At 39.1% G+C, this 23,209-nt stretch overlaps 1 protein-coding gene across 5 annotated transcripts in view; it reads left to right on the top strand.

The window, feature by feature from the left end:
* The window catches only part of LOC108666344, a 142,844-nt gene that overhangs the window by 16,342 nt on the left and 103,293 nt on the right, over window positions 1-23,209 (top strand). For 4 of the 5 annotated variants that reach the window (XM_018153196.2, XM_018153195.2, XM_018153194.2 and 1 more), the window contains exons 2-4: window positions 991-1,083; window positions 3,046-3,174; window positions 4,629-4,713. In XM_018153196.2, the coding sequence (XP_018008685.1) occupies window positions 991-1,083; window positions 3,046-3,174; window positions 4,629-4,713 (307 nt within the window). The remainder of the gene's footprint in view (window positions 1-990; window positions 1,084-3,045; window positions 3,175-4,628; window positions 4,714-23,209) is intronic. The other variant, XM_018153192.2, reaches the window with a different exon arrangement.

The following is a 23,209-nucleotide window of genomic DNA, read 5'->3' as shown; positions in this document are numbered from 1 at the left end:
CGTGGATTGCGATATTTTGGCAATCAAAAATTTTAGGAAATTTAGCTAATCAGCTCAATTTTGGCAAATTGAACTGATGTCTCTTGCATTAATCGTGACGCGGATTTCTGTCCACTGCAGGAAGGAACCTTCGAGGAAATCTCGGGAAAACATGCTCCAAACTGGAGTCTATTGAGGAAAATTCTGTATTGGCAAGAATTTTAAGTTTTTAAACTATTAATTACTTATATTGCAATATTATATAATTGTTGCATTTTGAAGTGAGTTAAGTTTTGCAGGAGAATTGTCAATAGGATGTCATTATATGGGCCGTAATGTGCTCATCAAGCACATTACAGGCATTCATAGAAACTGCATACGCATTTCAACTGTCGATGAAGTTCCCTCTTTATAAGTCTTCAAGACGGCAACCCGTTAGACAAAAGAATAGAATAGAATAGTGAATTCAGCGTTGATTAGGCCATGTTGGTCTGTCGGCAATTTTCAACCACACGGTCACTCCGCCGAATCGACCGAAATTTTCAGAACTAGTTGCGCGTTCCGAACACCCCCTCGCTGCTCTTTTCTTGATGCTGCTTCTCGATCTTGGCCACCTCGAGTTTAACGCTTGGGGCACAAAGTGGTATTGAACGTGTGTTGCTGGAACGTACCGTGCTTCAAAGTGTTGTTGATCGCGTGTTGCAGGAGCGTGCCATGCTACTATACTAAGTAACGTTGAACGTGTGTTGCAGGAGCGTGCCATGCCACAAAGTAACGTTGAACGTGTGTTGCAGGAGCGTGCCATGCCACAAAGTAACGTTGTAAGTAACATGACCGTGTGTGGCAGGAGCGTGCCGTGCCACAAAGTAACATGACCGTGTGTGGCAGGAGCGTGCCATGCCACTAAGTAACATGACCGTGTGTTGCAGGAGCGTGCCATGCCACTAAGTAACATGACCGTGTGTTGCAGGAGCGTGCCATGCCACTAAGTAACATGACCGTGTGTTGCAGGAGCGGGCCGTGTTGCAGGCGCTATGGATGCAGGATCAGGACCTGGGTGTGCCGTGGGACATCTACGAGGAACCCGAGCCTCCTCTCCTGCAGGTGCGTGCTACGAATGACATGCAGAGAAATGCAGGATATAATGTCCTAATTGTGAAGCATTTTTCGCCCATATGTATGCCATCCTCATACCAGTTAGGCCCGGCAAAAGGGCGTATCAGTGCTACGTCCTCTTTATGATCGTGCTGTGGGTGAGAAAGTGCGTCACAATTTGGACAAAATGATCTATCGATTTTCTTTATTGAGCTCGCCTTTTGGTAGTATTAATTGTATTGAGGTGGTTGCTTTATAAAGCCTGGTTGACTATAACACACGAGGTGCTCAAATACATTTTTTTCAAATTATTGATCACCTGAAAAGCCTCTTGATACAGGCATATAGGAATGCATCAGAAGTGCACCCTAAATATTACACTCAGGGCTATTTGTGTCTCGGGTCCATGGTGTGGCACTAAGTTGTTTGTAGGCAAGATCTCTTGCAAATTTATTCTCGTTGTCTCTTCTTTTGGAGGCTAACATACCATTCATCGACATTTTTTGCGAGCTTCTTCTATTCAAAACTAACCTAACTATGCGCATAACGCCTTTCTCTTCTCTTTCTTGTCCTTTGCTTTCCTCATTCTATATCTTCCGGCCACTCTGCTCTACCTCCCGTTTTTTACACTCTTTCCTCATGGCATCGTAGAAACAATTTCTTCCCTTCTACTGCTAACCGCCTTACACTCTCTCTGTTCTTCGTCTTCTTGAGATGCACCTTCTGCATTATGTGGGCGATAAGGTATTTCTTATCACAGTACGATACGATTATCGATATCTGTATCCTCGCTACCGACGTTTTCTTTGTGTTTATTATGTTTTCCTCCAACTGAATTATTTTTTCTCTTGAGTTACCTAAGATTTTCGTTCAATATTGAACGGTTTTAATGAGCACTTGAAGCATAATTCTAATTCTGCTTATTACACTTGTTTGTGCCTATTTCGTTTGTCGCCTATAGACAACTTCTCCGTTTCATACATGATTGGTCTTACTCTAACCACTCTTTAATTTGTATTAGTGGCGTCATCGGGTCACCGTTTACCATGTCTTACGATGTATTAATGATTTTAGCCTCAGCTTACAGTCGTACGAGTATTTCTGACCAAATAAATTATAAAGTGAGAAGGAAGGGACATCGAATTTTAGACAACCCTTGAACATGATGAATTAGATTAGAATAAGATTATTAAGAAAGATAATTAGATCTGGGTATAGGGCCCATCGAAATACTGAGCATTTTCGTGAAAACTGGGATGTATGTAGCCTATACGGACTCGGCCTGATGTTGTTTATTTTTTCCTACACTTTGACAGAAACTTTTCCTACACTTTTACTACTTTTTTCCTACACTTACATACAGAATTTAAACTGGATAATGTTGATGATTTCCTTCTTCAAGTTTTCTTTTCTGCATTGTGTAGTAAACCAGATCTCGTGATAGTGGAAGGCCTTTTACTTGTCCTGCTAATGGTTTTTCTGTGATGTCTATTGTTATGTGATGTATTGTTATGTTATGTCTACTATTGTGATGTATTGTTATGTGATGTCTTGTTATTTGATGTCTTGTTATGTGATGTATTGTTATGTGATGTCTTGTTATGTTATGTCTACTTATGTGATGTATTGTTATGTGATGTATTGTTATGTGATGTCTTGTTATGTGATGTCTTGTTATGTGATGTATTGTTATGTGATGCCTTGTTATGTGATGCCTTGTTATGTGATGTATTGTTATGTGATGTCTTGTTATGTTATGTCTACTTATGTGATGTATTGTTATGTGATGTCTTGTTATGTGATGTCTTGTTATGTGATGTCTTGTTATGTGATGTCTTGTTGTGTGATGTCTTGTTATGTGATGTCTTGTTATGTGATGCCTTGTTATGTGATGCCTTGTTATGTGATGTCTTGTTATGTGATGTCTTGTATGTTTATTATTTATTATTCACCCCCTGATGACATGTACAGCAGGAGGAGGTGCAGGAGTTGCCGCTCAAGGGGTTACTCGTGAAAGGCGAGACGCTGTTGTCGAGAGGAGCCTTGGACGCGTCAGGAGACTACACCGCTACTGGCGGTGGCGGGGGCGGGGGCGGTCAGGTGAAATATCTAACATAATAATAACTTATAAATTTACTCGGTCTGTTGATTAAGTGAGATACCCCAGATAAATTTAGATTTAAGTGGTTAATTGAATAGATGCAATATCAAAGATAATAATATCTTTAGTTGTACTCGGTCTGTTGATTAAGTGAGATACCCTGGTTAAACTTAAATTCTCATGGTCAATTGAATAGATGCAATATCAAAGATAATGATATCTTTAGTTGTACTCGGTCAGTTGATTTATGTGAGAGATACCCCAGATAAAATTAGATACACATGGTCAATTGAATAGATGCAATATCAAAGATAATTATATCTTTGGGTGTACTCGGTCTGTCGATTAAGTGAGATACCACACATAATCTTAGATTTAAATGGTCAATTGAGTAGGTGAAATGTAAAAAATAATAATATCCTCGAATTTAACGAGTGAGATACTCCAGATGATAATATCTTCAAATTTACGAGGTACATTTTATATCTCTATCATTTACATAGACTTTAGACCTTGCCAGATATATTCCTGCTGTACGCCCAGCTTCCATTGCTAGACGATACGTTACTAGATTTCTGTCAGCTTCATCAAATTTTATTTAACCTTATTAGCCTGCATTTTGCGCGCTGGTGTGGTTGTAACTTTCCTCGATATTAATTTTATCGAACAATTTCAGGTTTTTTTGTTTGAATTATATTTATTGATGTTGATTGAGCTCGCCTCTTTCATAGCCTCAGACCAACTTGCATAGTGGCACTGAGAGATACAGTTACTCTTATCAGCTTATCATGCTCGAGCCATCATAATTTGCTCCGCACGCATTACAAATATTCACTCAGTATTTTAAATGAAAATATTGTGAAGCTTATTCTGGGCTTGATGAAATTCCGGCGTCTAGTCCAAAGCTTGATCAAATCAATGATAAGGTTACAGTGAGGTAAAGCTCTTATTATCCTATCGATTTTTTGTTTATTACAAAAGTAACATAAGGATGAGGAGGAGCGTCTTGAATAAATATCAATAATTTATCAAGCCCATGCTAGTCTTTCAAAAGTTTTTTAAATATTTCATTCTTTTTTATATATTCGGGTCAAATTATCGTCCAAATTACTGCAATATAAAATAAAATATCACCTCTAAATAGTAGCTGTTATCTCATTTTGACATATATATTTTTTTAATTTTAGTATATTTTCTTGTAGTAATTAGATCTGGCATTAATCAATGTTAGTGCGAAAAATGTCACCCTTAAACCAAAATTTAAATTTAAATTTCACACATGCGGAGAATATTAAATTAAAGAACTTTATCGCGTGTTAATTATTTATATCATTAAGCTAGTGAGCGAAATAACAGGAATCTAAATTTGAGACATGAGGAGATGTTTAAATTTCTGAACTTATTCCGCCGTTAAATAATTACTAGCATTAATATAAGCGTGGTTTGTGCGCAGCCTGAGGGTGACGCGAGCGGCTACAGCGGTGAAGACAGAGAGGGCGCTTGGACCAGTCTTAACTTCACCCTAGACGCCGAGACAGGTAAGTTAATTACTTAATTATAATAGGTGACTAAATGTTATGATAAAGAATTAAAGTGTAGTGAGTTTTGAGCTTCTGCATGATAAAGTCTCATGGCCATCACGTGCTACGCGTGCAGTAATGCTGAGCTGTAGCAGAATGAGTCTCATGGCTATCACGTGCCAAAGAAATGTCTGCGAGATGATAAAAGCTGTAAAAGCAGATTTCTGACGTGAATAACTGATTTTTCTCCCGTAGATTTTTTTTTCAACCCGTAGATTTTTTTTTTCAACCCGTAGATTTTTCTCAAACACGAATAACACTGATTTATTCGTGTTTGCTGGAAAAGTTAACGGCTCAATTTCTGTAAATATTTCAAAGCATGTTTTTCATGTTTGAAGATATTACATTTTATGATGTTTGTCGACGTTGATAACTACTATATAATTTAGTCCTTTAGAATACTGCTGTTGCTGTGAATGTTTTTTGACTGAAAATGTTTATGATGCCTAGGGAGACGCAAACAGTTTTACGTGAATTTTTTTAAATAAATGAATACATTCCGTGTACATGACCGAACTAAGGGTCCGACCGAATGTCGACGCGCCTTTTCTTCACCTCGCAATTCAGGGCTTTTTATCCCCAATTGCATGGCAATTTCATCCTAAATTACAATTTCGTCAACGCGCTCGCGACGTCGCCCAATTTTTGATATAGATTTATTTCTGTGTCCATATTCCTTGTCTACTTCTTACGCTCTCTGAGTATCGAAGTATCGCCATTTGAGTTTTATTCGTGCTCGGTGTTATTTTCAACATTCTTTTGAGAACAGAACGTCTCGAAGATTCCGGTTTCATTTTTCATTTACTGCGTTATTCTCAAGTACGTTTCCTTCGGAATAATTAACCAGTGTTATGTACAACAAATATATTGAAAAGAAACGGCACAGGTAGCATAAATCTGTATGAGTTTCGGAGTTTACTGAAGATGAAACGTCGAGCTGTAGAAATGCATATGAGAATGCGTATAGTTTTGAAACGCTAATCTAGTGCTATCACTCATCATTCATTATCATTATGATTTATTTATATTGTCATTTTTCATCAATGTTGTGTTTTTCTTTCATTCTTTGTGATTGTATTCGTATAGAATCAGTCGCAATGAATTGATTTTCACATATAGAATAGTTACGGGTTAATACATTTTTTATCAAGTTTTCTATGAAATCGCCAGTCATAGAAACGAGCTTATATTTATGGCAAACTACTAAAAAATCGCATTGAAGTTCTTAAATCTACTTCAAAGGTACTGTATTGTGTAGCGTCAGAAGTAAGCTTCAGTAGCGTGTCAATATTAATTTACAAATCAATATTGTAATACATATTGAAATGTAGTAGCAAAGGTATGTACAAATACATTCCTTCGCTATGAAAAACGAGTGTTATGCTTGAAACTAACTTTCCCTCAGGGGGGACTTCTGACGCGTGTCTGTGCTCGTCAGAAGTCCTATGGGATTTCGCGTTCCTAGGGGGATTGTTCCTGAGCGCCCCACCACTGAGCTCGCGGTGTCTGACTGCAGGTCTCAGTTGTGGAGTTGAGTTATTATGTAGGTAGGATTCCTTACATTTTCCTTGTCACTTCGTCTCTTTGAGATGCTAACGCTGCTTCCTTCGAGCCAGCTTCAGCGGGCTGGACATCTGAGACCTTCCGCCCCTTGTGGGTGATGAATAATTGAGACCTTCCACCTCTATGGTGATGTTCATCTTGACTTTCGGTGCGAGATAGCTAAATGGCTGAAGCGCTAGTAAACATTTGGCCACTAAACAAACTAACTTGAAACTAACTTCGGTCGAGTTTAACCGCATTGTAAAGCGTTTTGTTTTTTGAATCCATAATCGGGTTGACAATTAAAATTAAAAAAAAATTCATTATCCTGAAACTTTTTGTACGTTTTTGTAAAATTTTACCGTGCATTTTATTTTATTTTTTAGATTTCGTTCGCAATGTAAATTGTACCAATGACTAGCCGGCCGCTTCTCGTGTACTCAACTCATGTTTCTGATGAACTTGACATGATCGCTTCGGGCTGCCTCATCTTAATATGCCGACTAACGTTACACTTAATCCACTTACACTAGCTTCCTACCTCATCCACTTGCTCGTCCCGCCTTCGTCGCACGAGCTGCCTTCACGAGCGGAAATATGAGTCCAGTTTTCGAAGCCTCTTGAGTGCGTTCCCTTGGATTGTTTGTTTTCTCGCATCATGATGATAACTTGAATTATTAATTCGACGTCTCCGGTTACTGAACATAATTTAGTTGTCATTAACTGAAACTTGTTCCTGCACTCATGAGCTGCGGCATTGATTTATTGGACTTCTGCACGTAATTTATTTCTCTTTCATGCAAAACTCGTCTGCTTGCATCCGTTCAACAATTGATTAAATAATTCATTAATTGATAAGAACTTAAGGTACCCAGTATGTTCAATAGCAGATTTTATTTTGTTTCAAATTATGTGTCATTTTAGTGCATAGCGTTCAACCGTTGCCCGTTTTGCGATCTCTTGATCGCTGCTTGCCGAACTGCTGCCTCGGCAGGCTGGATCCTCATTCTGGCTTTTAATGTGACCTCTCGCATTAAGCTTTTCAGTGTCAAGTCTTTTTTCGTTGCACTAGAGATTTCTCAGATCTTTCTATAGCGTGGCAGACATCTCATTGTGATACTGAAGATGGAGAAGGCGTTTCTTGTCCATTTGAAGTGGCGTGTTGCTTGAGGTCTTTTCAATTATGGCTCTTTGTTAGGTGCTGAGGCTGTCACCCAGGCCTTGGATGCCCTAGCAGACTCGCAATTATCGCCCTATAAGCTCCGTAGTGTGGCAGCTCTAATGACTGCTCTCAAATCACCGTACTCCGCACCATGCACCAGGTATCTGACGTAGAAACAACGTTGCATTAACGTTGATTCTACATTGCAACGTTAAATTCAGCATTGATTCGACGTCAGACGTATGGAATTAAGTCTCGCGCAAGGATCTCGCTGCCCATCCTCCTGTTGCTTCCGTTTAATATAAATCAATGTTGTTCGTTGCATCACGCTATTTTTATGCATTTCAAGCATCGTAATTTGTGTCGAAATGTATGTTAATGGAGCTAGCTTGGATATTGTTGAGGATCCTTCTTGGGTTTAACTAGCTTCTGGAACGTACGGAAGCATCAGCGATCGCCGAGTTACCCCGTAGTCTCAATTTGGATTGTTTTATCTTGAATTATAAATCGGATCTGTCAATTATAAATCGCCAACCGCATCCGGTGTACAAAAAATATATTTATTTATAAAGATAATATTGATATTTACTAGCGCTCATCTACGAATTATGCCGATTAATTTTTCAAAAGTCGAGCTCAAGGCATTGCAGCTCTGTCGTTGAGATCTTCTATCTTAATTGCATTGTAATATATAATGAATTTCATTTCATTAGCTTGCTTAAAGTGCAAGTTTACCAAAAATTTAAATAAAAGAAAATGACAAGTATAGCCAAATTATCATTAAAAATATTCTTTTCATGAGTTCAAAATTACATTATATTAGCATAAGAATACGATGGAAAAATGTTTACAGAGGAGATTAATACCGAAACAAATTAAAGCGACGTAACGTAAAAATCGATGTTAATAATTTTAAAGGTTTAACTAACTTTAACAGAAAGGATATTACGTTGTTGAGCTTTTCATCATTTAGGTTCTGTGTAAATTAAGTTGTCCGTTTTGTGATTCATGTAGTACTGTAGTACAAAATTTTGATAAAGCTAGGCTGCTGAATCATATCCAAAAAATTATGGCGAAATTTTTTTCCGTTAATTTTGCTTTAAATTACTTGTTGATGAAAAGCTAATCACTCAGTACGAACAAAGATTTTTATGCGAGCTGAAAGCCGATCGAATCACAAAATTTCTGACTGCCTTGACTGTAAGCGTTTGTTGGCAATTGTTTGTTGAAGTGTTTTGATCCATCTATTATCCTCACTAATATTGCTCTATGTCAGAGATAAGTAGGAATTTCCGGTGAATGCGTAGGCGTTAAGTCTATTTTCAAGAACTCCTTGAACTGACCATTGATGTTTCAAGTTATGTTGACATGTAGAGTGACTTGGGTGGGCGTTAGTGAGGACCCTTGAGATGCGATTCCATCACTTGTGTAAGCGGGTGCTCACTTTGTGTTCCAAGAAATGTTCATGTTATTATCGTTGCAACGGGCTTCTTGCTTACACATGCGTGGTGTTTGTTGTGTTTGTTGGTGCGTGTACACAGACTCGGCGTGTGTTGCGGTCTGGCAGACCTGGAGAGCCAAGCTGTCAGATGCTGGCCAAAAACGGCCAAATCAACTCGCAAAAAGTCTAAAAACGGCCAAAAATGCAAATTTTATGAACACAATTGTAATTTGCGGTGCAGCAATTTAATTTTTTGGAGTTTTTACCCTTTAAAAATTACACAAAGCGTAAGACCGACGTATATTTATGCCGGCCAATTAAATTGAGAAAAAGTCAAATCAACGATTTTAGCCGGAAAAAGGCCCGTCTGGCAACTGTGCTGGAGAGGAGCAAGCTGTTCTTGGTGCTGTCGAGCGCTCGCAGGCGTCACTTCAATCTTGCTGAATCACGAGGGGCATTTTACTGAGCCGCTGCTTTTGGATACATCTGCTCTGTCGCTCCCTTCTCTGGCTTTCTTTTTCCCCCGTGTGTTCTTTTCTCTGCATCATTTCCTGCCTGTATCTACGCTCAATACATTGATTAGGCCGCCATCTGATGGATGTGCTGAGCCCTACTTGATGCTACCCTGTATGCCAGTTTCCCTTTGAGCCAACATTCAAACGCTCATCTGGAAACTAAGAACGATCAGCTGAGGTGACGTTCCATTTATGAATTTGACTTCAGAATACTTTTATTTGTGTTCTTTTGTTTTTGTTTGCGTTCAAGTTCATTCCTCTTACATCCCGCGTAAAAGTAGTTGTTTTCGAATTTTAATGATTCATCAATTTATACGTTAAATGTGTGAAAGTTTGTTTTAATGCAATGCTCGTACTTAACGTAACGAACTTTGTTGATGGGAACTATTTAACTGTGTTTCGGATCGTTGCTTGCGCGTTCTCGATCCTCGAGCTGCACGCATCTCAACCACTTGAGTCTCTGAGTAATAATCGTATTTAAAAAATGATATTGGAACAATAATAATATTATATTTATTACATTACATGTTCAATGGCGGATGGATGTTTTTTTCGCTAAATAGTTTTAGTTATATTTACCTCGTCTATAGCAGTGAGAACACTCGCAGAGAGCCCAATCTTAGAACCGGCCTTTCCTAATCTAAATACTGTTTTTTTTCGCAACTGGTGCCTGGCTTCAGGGAGCGCTTTTTTTATTTAGAGGGTACACAGAGCGGGGCGACGTGTCGGCATTTTCCCATTAGATGTCGGGCGCACTCTATTGTTGTAGACGCGCCGGCCGCCGCTCCTGCCTCGACATTTTTGTTGATTTTCCCGTGCATCCTGCTGCCCTTTTTTGGCTCATGTGGCCTGTTCAAGACACACTCTTGTTACTACTATAGAATTCTTCTCTATAAAATAATACATCAAAAGTAAAGAGGCTTTTCATATTACATAAAAAATAAAACATTTAAATTAGTAATAATATGTTTTGAATAACGTTGTTCGTTGCTTGGCGGCCGTGTCGATTGAATCATTCTGATCGTTAAATTCGAAAGTTGGATCATCATATTAAGCGAATTGTATTGTTGGAGAATTATGAAGCTTCACGGTTTTACCGACGAGACTATTTTACGTCTAATAAACATGTAAATCTGAATATTGACTTCATTTTCAAAAGCTGCGGTCCTTCCTTCATTACGAAATGAAGAAACACCTAAGAACAGAAGCATGGGAGTCGTCGAAGAATCTTCACTTGCTGAACGCATATTCTTATCCGTATTTGCAATCGCTATTGCAATAGTTGCTTGCATTGCTTGATCATATATCGGTCCTTGAGCCCCAGCAGTGAGATGACGCGCGCGTACTTATCATGTTGGAATCTAATCTACAAGCGCAAACTTTCCACGTTTAGAATGATGTTGAGGAATATATCGTCACTGTTGGATCTAATAATTTTCGTCCCATAATAGTTCTTTTTGGGTCTTTGACCTAAGTCTCCGTTACTCCGTTGTTAAAAAGATGAATAATATCCCAAGCTGTCGCGATGTATACAAACATCGCGCTGCCTTTTGTCGAGTTTCGTTTTTAGTGACGAAAGTTTTGAAGATGCACGCCATATGGTTGCCCTTTGTGAGGGTGATCACGTTAAGCTCTTTTTGGGTCATTTACTGTTACATTCATTTACTGTTTCTACATACCTACCTCTTCTCAAAATTCCTCGTCTTGAGTTTGCATCTTCAAACTAAGGAACTCGTCCAAAGCTGTAAAAGAAACTAAAACTAAAATTTCACTAATAATTTGCCTGCGGATTTTGTGTGTTTCTTTTCAAGTGCTTCCTATAGATGTCGTCGCTAAATGACTTCAGGTTACGTGCTCACATAAGGAGACGACGTCGCAACGCTAGGAAATGATTCAAGGGAAAAAATGCTGCTTTCCAAGACTCTCAATGTTGCTATCAATGGCGCAATTCTCAGGCGTAATTGCTGCGTTCGTGAAGTGAAAGCTTATGTTTTGAGGATCCTTGGCATCGCGAACGATGTTCGCAATTGTCAACTAAATCGTCGCAACTGGAAAGTAGGGCTCGTCGTTCACTTTGTCTCGATAGATTGCGCTCTCTCTGCTGGTCCGTCAATGTCTGTCGTGAAAGTCTTTAACGCCACACAACTCGGGAAGCCCAACTCACCATGCAGACATGACGTCGAATAAACGTTGATTATTTTGCTTGAATTTATTTAGTTAAATCAACGTTAATTAAGTGTTTTTCCAACGTTATTTGCCTGATGGGAACCCAACAAGTCAATAAATCTCTTAGGAAACATTTTCTTGTGTTTACATTCTTGGTTTTGTGTGCCCGCGATATTGTGTTTCTAATGTTTGTTCGATTGTTTACATCTCTGAACGTGGAGAAAATGGAGATGGAGTGGCACTTTCCCTTAGACCATCAGATTTAGACGCTTAAACCTTCGAATATTCCTTTTAAATTCATCCCAATGTTAGTGAAAAGTCTAACAGTAGCTTTTCAAAAGTGTTATCAAATTTGAAAATGCTTCCAAACTTGCTTTATATTTGATTCAGAGCATTAATTTCTTCTTCATTAATTCTCTATTAATTATCATTCTCTCTGGATGAAGCGCAAGTTTGGTCTGCTGCGGTCTGCAGATTTGGCTAAATAACATGTAAATATTCAATGAGTATATATAGTACCAGTTCCAGGGAAGCAGTGTTGGCTTATTTTCCGAGCACATTTATGCGAACATGCATTTCCTCATAACACGTACGGCGCAGCATCAACGGTACGATGTGATATGTTACATGTTTCACAAGAGTTCTATGCTCGCACTCTCTACATCCAAGCTAGAGTAATTTGAATATGAAAGCTTGAAAAAAGGCAGAGCTTCGTGAATAATGAACGTGGAATTTGAACGATACTTACTAGAATACATCGAATTAGTTAACTAGCTATTTTTACTAAGCCTATGCCTTGAACACATTTATAGTCAACTTAAACCTCTTTTGTCTGAACCCCCTTGACTTCACCAAGAACGTTAATATTAGTTACAATTTGCTTAGTATCTAAAAGTGCACTCATTTCTTATGGCTTAGTTTTAAACTTGTTTTCATCACGAACATTGATTGGCTGTGAAATGATTATGAACACGAGACCGACGATTTCAGAGCTTTTACTTGAAACGCACTTTATAATGATGGCAATCTTATCAAGAAGACGGTTCCAATTCACATTTACCCTTCCCTCAATCCAAAAATTTTGTATCAAATAAATTTTTCTACCATTGTCAGCCCATGTTGAATTACGAATGGAATGGTGCAATGAGTGCACGTTGAGTATTGGAGTACGCAGGAAATATTTTGTGCTCTATAAATACTATAATATGTAGTACTTTTGAATTGTATGAGCGCATGTCAGTATGTAAAGTCATTCTTATGAACTTGCGATGAAAATTAAATTACATATGAAAATGTTTTGGAGCGCACATTGAATCTAAGGGGATGAATGAATATGTTTTTTTGTTTTACGTACGTACGAGTATATATGTCAAGTATTGACGGATACTTGGAAACGTTTTCATATATGAATGCGTTTGAGCGCATATTGAATCCGAAGGATTAAATAGAAAAGTTTTATTTGAACACTCACCGATTACTACTGGATTCATGGAAATGTTTCTTGAGTTGATAAATACCAATTTAAGTTAGTAAATGTTTTTAAGCGTCTGTATGGTGCAGCTCCGTGCTGTGGGCGACGGGTGAGGCAAGACCAAGGGCGCCGTTGTTATGTGCCTCACAGCTCTCCGACCGACCATCAAGATGTTGACTTTGATGACTTTGCGATTTATGGAGGGAATTTTATGCTACTGCCGCTACCAACCTCTCCTCTCGTTGCTCCTCATTTTCTTCCTGACTCTGATGCTGCATGTTTTCCCGTTACTTGTTATCTCATATTTTTACCGGATTAGCAGCTGCTAAATTCGTGTTGCGTTATTTTTATGTTTTTACATTACCATAAGACGCTGCTGTCTCAGTTGTTGTAGCTTAATTCTTCATAATGCTGCAGGTGCTGCCAGTAAATTCTAGCCGTACGACCATTGTTTGCTGTTATTCCTTCTGCTCATATTCTTTGTTATGACGCTGCAACTGCAAATGTTCTTGGAACTACAGTTGAAGTGCTTGAAGTTCGCGTTTATTTCTTGTTAATGCGGTGGCCCTTGCCCGTATTCTTGGAACTGTTGTTGAAGTGCTTGTTGTCAATGCTAGTTTTGTTGTGGGTGAATAATGGATTTCTTCTGGTTATATTGCCTGTACTGATCGAGCCTGTACGCACATTCGTTGCTTTCAGATTAGTTCTTATTTTTCTATAATATAAAGTTACGGTACTTGCCGTTCTATTTCCTTTGAAAAATCTCTCGCCGCTTGTATCCCATTCATTATTAGTGAGCCAGTTATTGGTAGATGCATGTTGAAGTTAGAAGAATCAAGAAACGTTAATATATAAGAATACAGCCTCGTGAGATTGTCAAGTCACTGAGGACTGTTAACTTCCGTGACCCGCAATCACCATTTACTTGCTGGATAATCGTGACGCCGCTGGTCGTCATGGAACGTCACGAGAAGTCTAAATGTTTGTGCAGAAATTGAGTCAAGATGGGCCTAAGTATAATTTCTTTAGCGTGAATATGCTGTCATAACTTTATTTGGAGTTTTAGGTGAGATACTAAACTCTAAAAGGCGTTAAATTCCTACTTTTTCACCAATAATTAAAGTTGATTCAATTCAATTAAAATTAGAGTTGTTTCTTCGCGTGATGGTAAGTTCGACGAATGCAACGAGAATGGTCAGGCTTTGTGTTTGTTGTGCTAAGCTAGCGATTTATTATTGTTGTTATTTCAAGCGAAGGCCGGGCGGAGTGCCTTATTGGATGCACGGTAATATAGGAAGCAGTGTTGCAGTAGTCAGTGCCGTATTGTATGCACGGTAATATAGGAAGCAGTGTTGCAGTAGTCAGGATTCAAGGATTATCCAGTTCAGCGCCCACGCTCAGCGGCGTTTGGTGTTGTGTGCCGGCAACTTCATTAGTGTTGCTTCATTGCCCTCGTATACACTGAGGAAATTCTCAACTCTACACTTGCTACCGCCTGTCTTCTCGCCTTCATAGCAATATTATTTTCCTGTTGTTCTTTTCTCGCAACCAAGGTTACAGAATTCACATTCGTTTCCTGGTTATGTGGAGATCATGTTAATCCGTGACGACTCGAGTTTTCGTTTCCTAAAGGCTTCTTTATTTTTAATATTTATTCGAGCAAATTGTTATTGGCTTCGCATGTGCTTCCTGATCGATCTGATGTTTTCCTGTACGAATATACTTTATGAATGATGTTAATAGATGAATTCTATTTCTATTTTATAGTCGTGATCACTTTTTCATTCACTTCGGTAGTTTGACGCATGAAACTGCAATTTTAATTTTTTTTACCTCAAATGGTTTCTTAAAAATAATTTTATATGATGATATTGACAAAAAGGCCTCATATTTTTACCGTTCGCACTTCATGTTTATGGTATTAATTTCCACACCTCGAGTTCTGCTCGAGCATAAGGCACTTATTGATGTGGACGGTATTGACAGCGGAAATAGTCCATCTTGTTTATTTTCCATTCTTGTCATTGAATAGAGGGTGCTGCTGCTACATTTTGATCTCGGCATAGAAATTCTCGAGCATTTAGTTGCTACAAATTTGTGTTTTTTAACTTTTTAGCGTAATGGTTCCTGGGCGTTAGAACTGGCGACATCAACGCAGAAGTAGATGGTGCAATGCTCCCGCGGCGGTAGAACTGGCGACATCAACGCAGAAGTAGATGGTGCAATGCTCTCGCGGCGGTAGAACTGGTGACATCAACGCAGAAGTAGATGGTGCAATGCTCTCGCGGCGGTAGAACTGGTGACATCAACGCAGAAGTAGATGGTGCAATGCTACCGCGGCGGTAGAACTGGCGACATCAACGCAGAGGAAGAAGTGATCCTGCCTCGAGAAGACGCTCACGTTTTTGGGCGTCTGGTCACTTGCAAGCAACGTGCGTAAAGTGTTTCTGCATTACCCTGTTTTTCGAAAGCAATCCACGAAATTCCTAGAATCAATGGCATTCAATTGGGACGATTTTATTAGCTTTGCAGGTGCAGGTGCACGTATATAGGGGTCGATTCAGGCTTAGGTTGATGCTATAGAAGTTGCTCATTTCTCGTGGCCATAGCAGTTTGTAGTGTGCAGAATGTGCTAAGTCGCAGTCTGCGGTAAGTGGTTCTTAAGAATCAACTAAGCACGATGTATACATCAACGTATGTGTTACGTTAAAATTATTAGATGTAAAAAATAAATATATATAGATTAAAATGAGATAGTTGGAATAATTCAGTAAATTTTTTATTATAATATTGATTTTGGCTCCTACTTAGCTCACATTTCCTCGTATTGCTTTGAGGTCAAGGCCATTCGATTGGAAAGCCTTGAGTTACCCGAAGTGACCTCCGATCAGCTGGTCAAACAATCTTGCGCCGATGTCGCTGTTGTTTCTCAAGGAATTCGCTTCATCACGATGGCTTAGGTCCTGTCTCATGTTTGCTGCATCATCACTTTCTTCTCACGTTACATGTGGCCTGACTACGTCACCGTGACTCTTGCTTCTTTTCGACGCGCAATCTTGGAAGCTCACGACGCCAACTGCAGGCACACCTGTGCTCTGGTCCGTGACTTCTTCCGTGAGCGCGACACAGCCCCGGTTAACCCACTGGCAAACTTTCTCAGGCGTTTGTATAACTTATATTTGTTATTTCTCGTGATTTTGTCGTTAGTTTTGTTGTATTTTAATTTAAAATCGCTCCTTTGATCGCCTTGGGACTTGTGAATGATAGAGCGATTTGGCAGCTTGCGACCAACCACGTGGCTTGGCTGGGTTCTTCCAGTCAGCATGATTGCGATATTTGCCTGCCTTGCACTAAATCAATCTGGGACAGTGACTCGCCAGCAAGCATGATGCTACACATTTGTTCACTCTTTTTTTATGGAAGCAAGACTGTTACTAGTGTTCGAAGTCATGCTCCATACATTCTTTTTCACGGTTAAGGCCATGACTGCGCTCCTAACCTGCATGCTCTCTCTGTGAAGGTCGTTCGGTTTCAGTCTCTGTGTCGATTCAATGATTGGGCAGAAGTACCTTGCAAATTCGGGGTTGACTCTAGCTGATGATACGCTTGCTTTATTTTCGGCTAGTTCAGGGCAGGAGTAGACGATTGCATGGGGACTCGGTTGCCTTGTCAGAATAAGGTGGCGGCCCGTACATTCGACCTCGTAGACAGTCTCATATTAACGCCCATAATGTTTTTCCCGATGGTACGCTACAATACTTTTTTTAGTGCAATTGAATCCAGGTATTAATTCTCTGATAAATTATTCCGTTGAACTCAAACTTAACACACAATTATATATCTTCTTTGTCTACGCTTTGCCCAACTGAGACATTTATAGACGTTCTTATCTATAACCAGTATGTAATTGTAGCCAATTCTCCAGAATTTCATTGAAAACGCTTGGCAATTAAGCAACGTACGTTCCTCTTCGTCGGAGTTTCCAGGCTGACTGCATTCTTCGATCGTGTATAATACTTTTAAACTTCTACTTCATGGAAGTTTTTTTTAACTGGTCAAGGCTCGAAAAAAATTAAATCAAAAGTAATATTGTAGCAAAGAGCTTTCGATATTGTTTCATTTAATGAAAAAGTCCTTTTTGATCCACCTGCAGATTTACGTTGATATTTGTCTAATATTCAAATAAATTCTTGGTCCCTCAACTAAGTGCCTATATATGTTTAAATAATTTAAAACGTTGGATCAAGTTTTGACGATATAAAGATTGACTTAACATCATTTCAGGTTCCACTGGAGACAGTTAAGCTCTCCGCTTGTTTGATGCGATTGTTTGATGCAATTGTTTGCTGACCAATATATTCGATTGTTTGATGCGATTGGTTTTCGCAACTTGTACGTTCTCTGCTGTTGAACGGAGCTGAGGGTTAGTATACATACGAGTATATGTGATGCAAGAATGCCCCTGCTTCGCTTGTCTTTATTCCAAATTTTGTGAGTAAATTTCTCAAGAAAAATCATATTCTTTTTTTATGTTCTTTAAGGTTATTTTCCAAGATTATTATTGCGGGTGTGCGCGAAAATTGCAAGATTGAGGTGTTTTGTTGTTGCTGGTCTTCCGGGCAAGGCGTCTATAGAAAATATGTGAAGTGTCTGGGATCTTGTGAAGCCGTCCAAATGTGGCGAGCGCAACAAGGAAGGCTGCTCGAGCCATCATTTGTCAGGCTTAAGTTGAGCAGCCTTCAACAAACACATCTCCCCTCCCTCACACTTCCTCACTTAAAACTCACAATTCCTCATCTTCCTAGGGCATACGTAATTTCAACTTGCTGCGTGCCTCATTTTAATTGTCCTTCATTTTTATCTTGCCGCGCGTATTTTTTAGTTACCCTTTATTTATATTGCTTCTCTTCTTATTTTAGTTGCCCATCATTTTTATCTTGCCGCGCGTAATATTTTAGCTGTCCATTATTTTATCCTGTTTCTCTTCTTATTTTAGTTTCCCATCATTTTTCTTGACGCGCGTAGTTCGTTAATTGTTCTTCATTTTATTATGCCGCGCGTAATTTTGTAGCTGTCCATTATTTTATTTTGCTTCGCTTCTTATTTTAGTTTCCTATCATTTTTTATCGTGCCGCGCGTATTTTGTTATATGTTGTTCTTCATTTTATCTTGCCGCGCGTAATTTTTTAGCTATCCTTTATTTTATCTTGCTTCACTTCTTATTTTAGTTGCTCATCATTTTATTTGCTGTGCTTCTAATTTTAGTTGCCTGATCCCCATTTAAGCAATCATACTCGTAAGTCCTGAGTTTTGTCAAGGTTAGCTCGACAACATTTTTATTTTTTATGGAGGATCCGATTTAAAGAATGAATTTAGTGGTCGAAGACATCCCGTTCTCAGAAGTATAATGAAACTGTTTGATAGAACTTTAAGGCTTTGCACTTATCTGAAACAGATAATAAAAATATTATATTATATATTAGTTCAGACAATTAGTCATTCTCGCTGCTTACACTTTTATGCGGCTTGCTGTTAGAAGATTTTATTTTTCCTCGGAATTATAATTTATTTACCTGTTACGTTATGAAAATCTATTTAACGTTTAATATGTCTTCATATGAGTTACTTGAAACGAGTATTAATGTGATACCTGCCCGGTAAAGCTTGCCTTTTTTTCAGTGATCTCATGATATGAAGAGTGATGCTGCTATATTTTTATCCTGTAATATAAACGAATGTGTGGCGTAATTTTTTGAGATACAAAGTTTTGCGTTGCGGGTAGCGTTAATGCGCTGACTTAAGAGGATGATTTGTGCGCTTAGAAGGTTTCATCTGCGCCATCGCGTGATGTTATCTCGACAGAGATTGTATTGTGGGCCGTGCTTGTTACAGGACCTCCTAGCCCTGTCTGTCAATGTGTTTTTCTGCCTCTCAAAGCATGAATAATGAAGTGTTACCCCATATAGAACTGCCTTCTCTCCCGCCTTAATTATTATTCATATACGACTCGGGAAATGTGGTGCTTCTTTTTACGTGTGCGTGTCTTGATGTTGCTTTTGCCATTGAAGATGCACTACACCAACCACGAAGCGGCACACCCGCTTGTCTCGACCAATGAAAATGTCGAGGCGGAGCATCTCCCCACAGACCTTGGATGTACATTTTTGCCGACCATAGTGTTTTTTTTAGGCCCTGCGCACGTCTATCTTCTACAGGCCAACCTGCGTCGGCTATTTCTATAGCGGTGACGCTTTTAATCTCTGATCTGTTGCTTGTTTGAGGTTCAAAGTGACGGGGTTCTCTTCTTATTCCTTTGTGATGCCATCTTGGTCAAGAATAAAAATATCAATGCTGGTATATCAGATAATATTCCTGCATTTACAAAATCGAAGAAGCATTGGTTAACAAAAATGTTTGAAAATTAACTTTATTATTAATTTGAAACCTGTGTTCAGAAAATATTGAAATTGTGAATGAAATAAGGCGTAATTATTTTTATTTGTATTTTGGTGTACGCTGTGTCTGTAGGGAAACGTTATCCAAGGGTGTCGAATTACAATGGGCACGCTTTATTTATCGAGCTTTTAGTGATCGGAAAAATACATTTTTTCACAAGCTCAACTGCGAATGGACTCTTAATATTTGTTCTGTCTTAGATCTTTATAAAAATAGCAACCGAGTTCTTGAGTTAAAACTTGAACGGCAAATAGGTAATTGTCTGTTATAACACCTATTAAATCAAAATGGTTTTTTGATATCCCATATGTAATTTATGTTTCAGAAATGTTCTAATATGCATGTTTCTATTATACATGTGTGTCGTCATCGATATATGCAACGCTATAGATTATGTTGATCGAGTGAGGAAGCCTGCAATCCATTTTACTATTTATAGACACTTCATATATTGATGCTTCAAATAAATTACGTAGTGAATGGTGAATATTGAGTGAGCGTAAAAACGCATCAGTGTTTTTCAAGTTCGTATTTATGCTATTTTCTCCTTATTACCTATGTTTGTATAGAGCCATCAAAACGAGCATTCCAAGATGTGCCTAGCTTCTCTCGCTGAGATTTGCTTCCGGAGATATTATTAACTGCAGGCCGTTGATATTAACGAGCTGCTAGACCGAGAAACAGATTGCAGCATTTATCGTTGTTTTAGTGAGTCATAGATCACATATGAGGACGAAATTCGAGACTGTTAGTCAAAAGTGGGTTTCTGTAGGTGCACAGGACATGATTCAGCAGATCTGGCTGCGACTGTCGGCCTCTAAATGCGTCGATGGTTTTAATTCGGTAGCTATGATGTGTAGAGGGTGGCATTTAGGCTGTCACCGCCTTTGAGCTCCTCCACACAGACCTTAATGAAGTAAATTGCAGCCTTATGCCTCAATAGCGTCGTCTCGCTTGTGTCTTGCTTGCTGCAGATGTTAGGAAAAAATTTATAGACCTTCTATTTGTGTCTCAAGTTTCAATGAAGGGTAGATGTAGGTCGTTCGATTAAACTTTTCCTAACATTATATGTGCTGATTTTTTTGTGATGCTTCGATTTTTAAACTTTAATATCTTTTATGATCGAAAACTGGTGTTTTTATATAAATTGATATTTTTGATGAATACGATGTCAAGAAAGATAAGTTTTATACAAGAACTTAATTTCCGTGTGAGCGCTTGCCTGTTCATGCGATGCTCTGCGAGAGTTTGCTTGACGCCAAGCCATGGCAAAAAGCTAGGCGCTCCTCCGCCGTGTGTACCTAAGAACGTTTCACTTTTCGTGTTGGTTTAGGAATTTGGTGTGGATTACCGAGTACACCAAGAAGGATCTATGGTCGCTTGTAACCGCCGAGTGTGTTTGACAATCAAAGTCCGCGATGTAGGTGGAACCACATTTGCTGATGGAACAGATCCTGCATCTATATTTCACTACAGTTGCTGCTTATTCTTTTTATAAGTAATCAGCACGCACGTTTGAATTACGCTCATCTTTTAATGCTCCTTTCAAACTTGCCCAGCGCGGCTAGCGGTCCTATAGGACAAAACTCGAATTATTTTCCGCGATTTTCTCCCTGTTCACCGTTTATTTCGCAGTGGTATATAGCGTACGTGTAGCGCTAATTTCGTGTTGGCCAGTATTGCAAATTCCGAGGTGGAGCGTATATAGCGTGAATTTCACGTAGGCAATTACTAATAATTTTTAGGTAGCTTAATTGTACCGCGAATTTTCGAAGTATAGAGCAGAAGGAAGACGATCAGGTTTCGCGAGAGTATTTATTATACTCTCGCGAAACCGTTCGTCTGAACTCTGTTCCGACAGCAGCTGCTGTGGCTTATTTTCGTATTCCTATATTTCTTCATTAATTAATCTTTTGTATCTTTGACACCGCTGGTTTGAAAGACGCTTAATTTGACCTGGTTTTCGTTCAGTGAATTTCGGTGAAACGATTATTAAATACATGAATAGGCGCTCGTTGCGCGCTGTCAGCATAACCTAAAAATTGTAATATTTTCAGCTACATTTCATTTCTATTTTTAAGCTATGAAAAGCTATATATAGAATATTATGGTGCTGTGCCTTAATTGCATGTGCGTACGTCGCCTTATTATCTAAGATATAAGTTATGAATATTTATATCTTGTTAAATTATCGTGTCTAAATGGAAAGTTTGTAAAGCAGTATTCACATTTGTACGAGGTAATTTTTTTACATAAATGAGACCGCGTGACCTTTTATCGTTTTTTCGAGACAAGCAAGTGTTTCTAGTTCGCTGGCGTTGCTGTTTAATAATTCCTCAAATTACACTAGAAATTTTTGTTACAATGATTGAGATTTCGAAGGGAGTACCGTACAGTACGTATAACGACTTGAAGTACACCCAGATAATTAATGGGTGAAATTGCCCTAATATTGAACCTGCAAATTTAGCAGAGAGCGAACGCAGCACTGCATGACACGGGAGCATGCTGGATTAGGTTGATTGACCCACAAAATCGCACAAAATGCATATAGCATAGTTGGACCAAGTCTCATTTAATTCTGTAGGTGCGTGCAGTTTACGTACGGTAAAGGTAAAAGGGGGCGCCGTGGGCTGCAGCCTCTCATATCTGCTGCCTTATGCCGCCCCGGCGACGGATTATTTCGTTAAGTTATTTGTTTGTAATCCTCAGCCTTGTGAACGTCAGGCCTGCATTCAGAGAAAGGAGTGAGACTTTGTCCGAGTAGCGATGCACTTTTTGCTCTTGTGTGGGTCATCCTGACCTAGTTTGACTGGCCTGACCATATCAAAGGTATGTAAGTGTTAAAGTGTCATCGGAGTCAGGAATTGCTAGATTATTGTCTAATTATTTTTTATATTTTGCAATTATTCATGATTGACTTTTTGTGATACACGAATAAAAAGAAACAATGACAGCTCAAAACGATGTCTGCGTAATTAATAAGACGATCTTCGCTACAAGTTTTTCCTATCGCTTTAATTGATCGCATTGGGCGTGTGAACGCAGCGTCTCGAAATTTCATTGGCTAGACCCGTGATCACTTGTTTAATAACAAATATATTAACAGTAATACTTATAAATATTTCATGCTTGGCTAATAACTCATGCTTAATGACTATAATACATCGAAATATTTCATGATGATGTCAGCAGCAGCGGTTACTGGCTAGGAACATTCACGCGCCGAAGGTTGAATTGAGTGCGGTATAGTGACGATGTTATTCAGGAAAATGGACGTGTCAAACTGTCCAATTAGTTATAATTTTTGCACGTAATGCTGAAATGCTCTTTAACCTGACAAACTGGGTCAGGATGACACATTCAAAGGCGAAAAGTGCACCTCTTTTTGTATATGTCCTACTCATCTCTCTGGGTGTACATATAGACCGATGGGCTTGTACAGAGCACATCTCGCTGCATGGATGTTGTGTACGGAGCGTCGCGGACGGATGTTGCTCTGCTGCTGCTGCTGCTCTCACCCGCCATCTTGTTGATTGTGGAGCCTTATACCTTCATCAGCTGCCATTGTGTTCATGATGCTGCACGCCGTGCTGCTGCTGCTGCACGCCGTGCTGCTGCTGCTGCTTTGTGCTGCACGCCGTGCTGCTGCTGCTGCTTTGTGTTGCACGCCGTGCTGCTGCTGCTGCTTTGTGCTGCAC

The sequence above is a fragment of the Hyalella azteca genome, unplaced genomic scaffold, assembly GCF_000764305.2.
Source record: "Hyalella azteca isolate HAZT.00-mixed unplaced genomic scaffold, Hazt_2.0.2 contig5432, whole genome shotgun sequence".
Lineage (NCBI taxonomy): Eukaryota > Metazoa > Arthropoda > Malacostraca > Amphipoda > Hyalellidae > Hyalella > Hyalella azteca.
The sequence above is the reverse complement of the archived record's forward strand: the minus strand, read 5'-3'. Positions and strand labels throughout refer to the sequence as shown.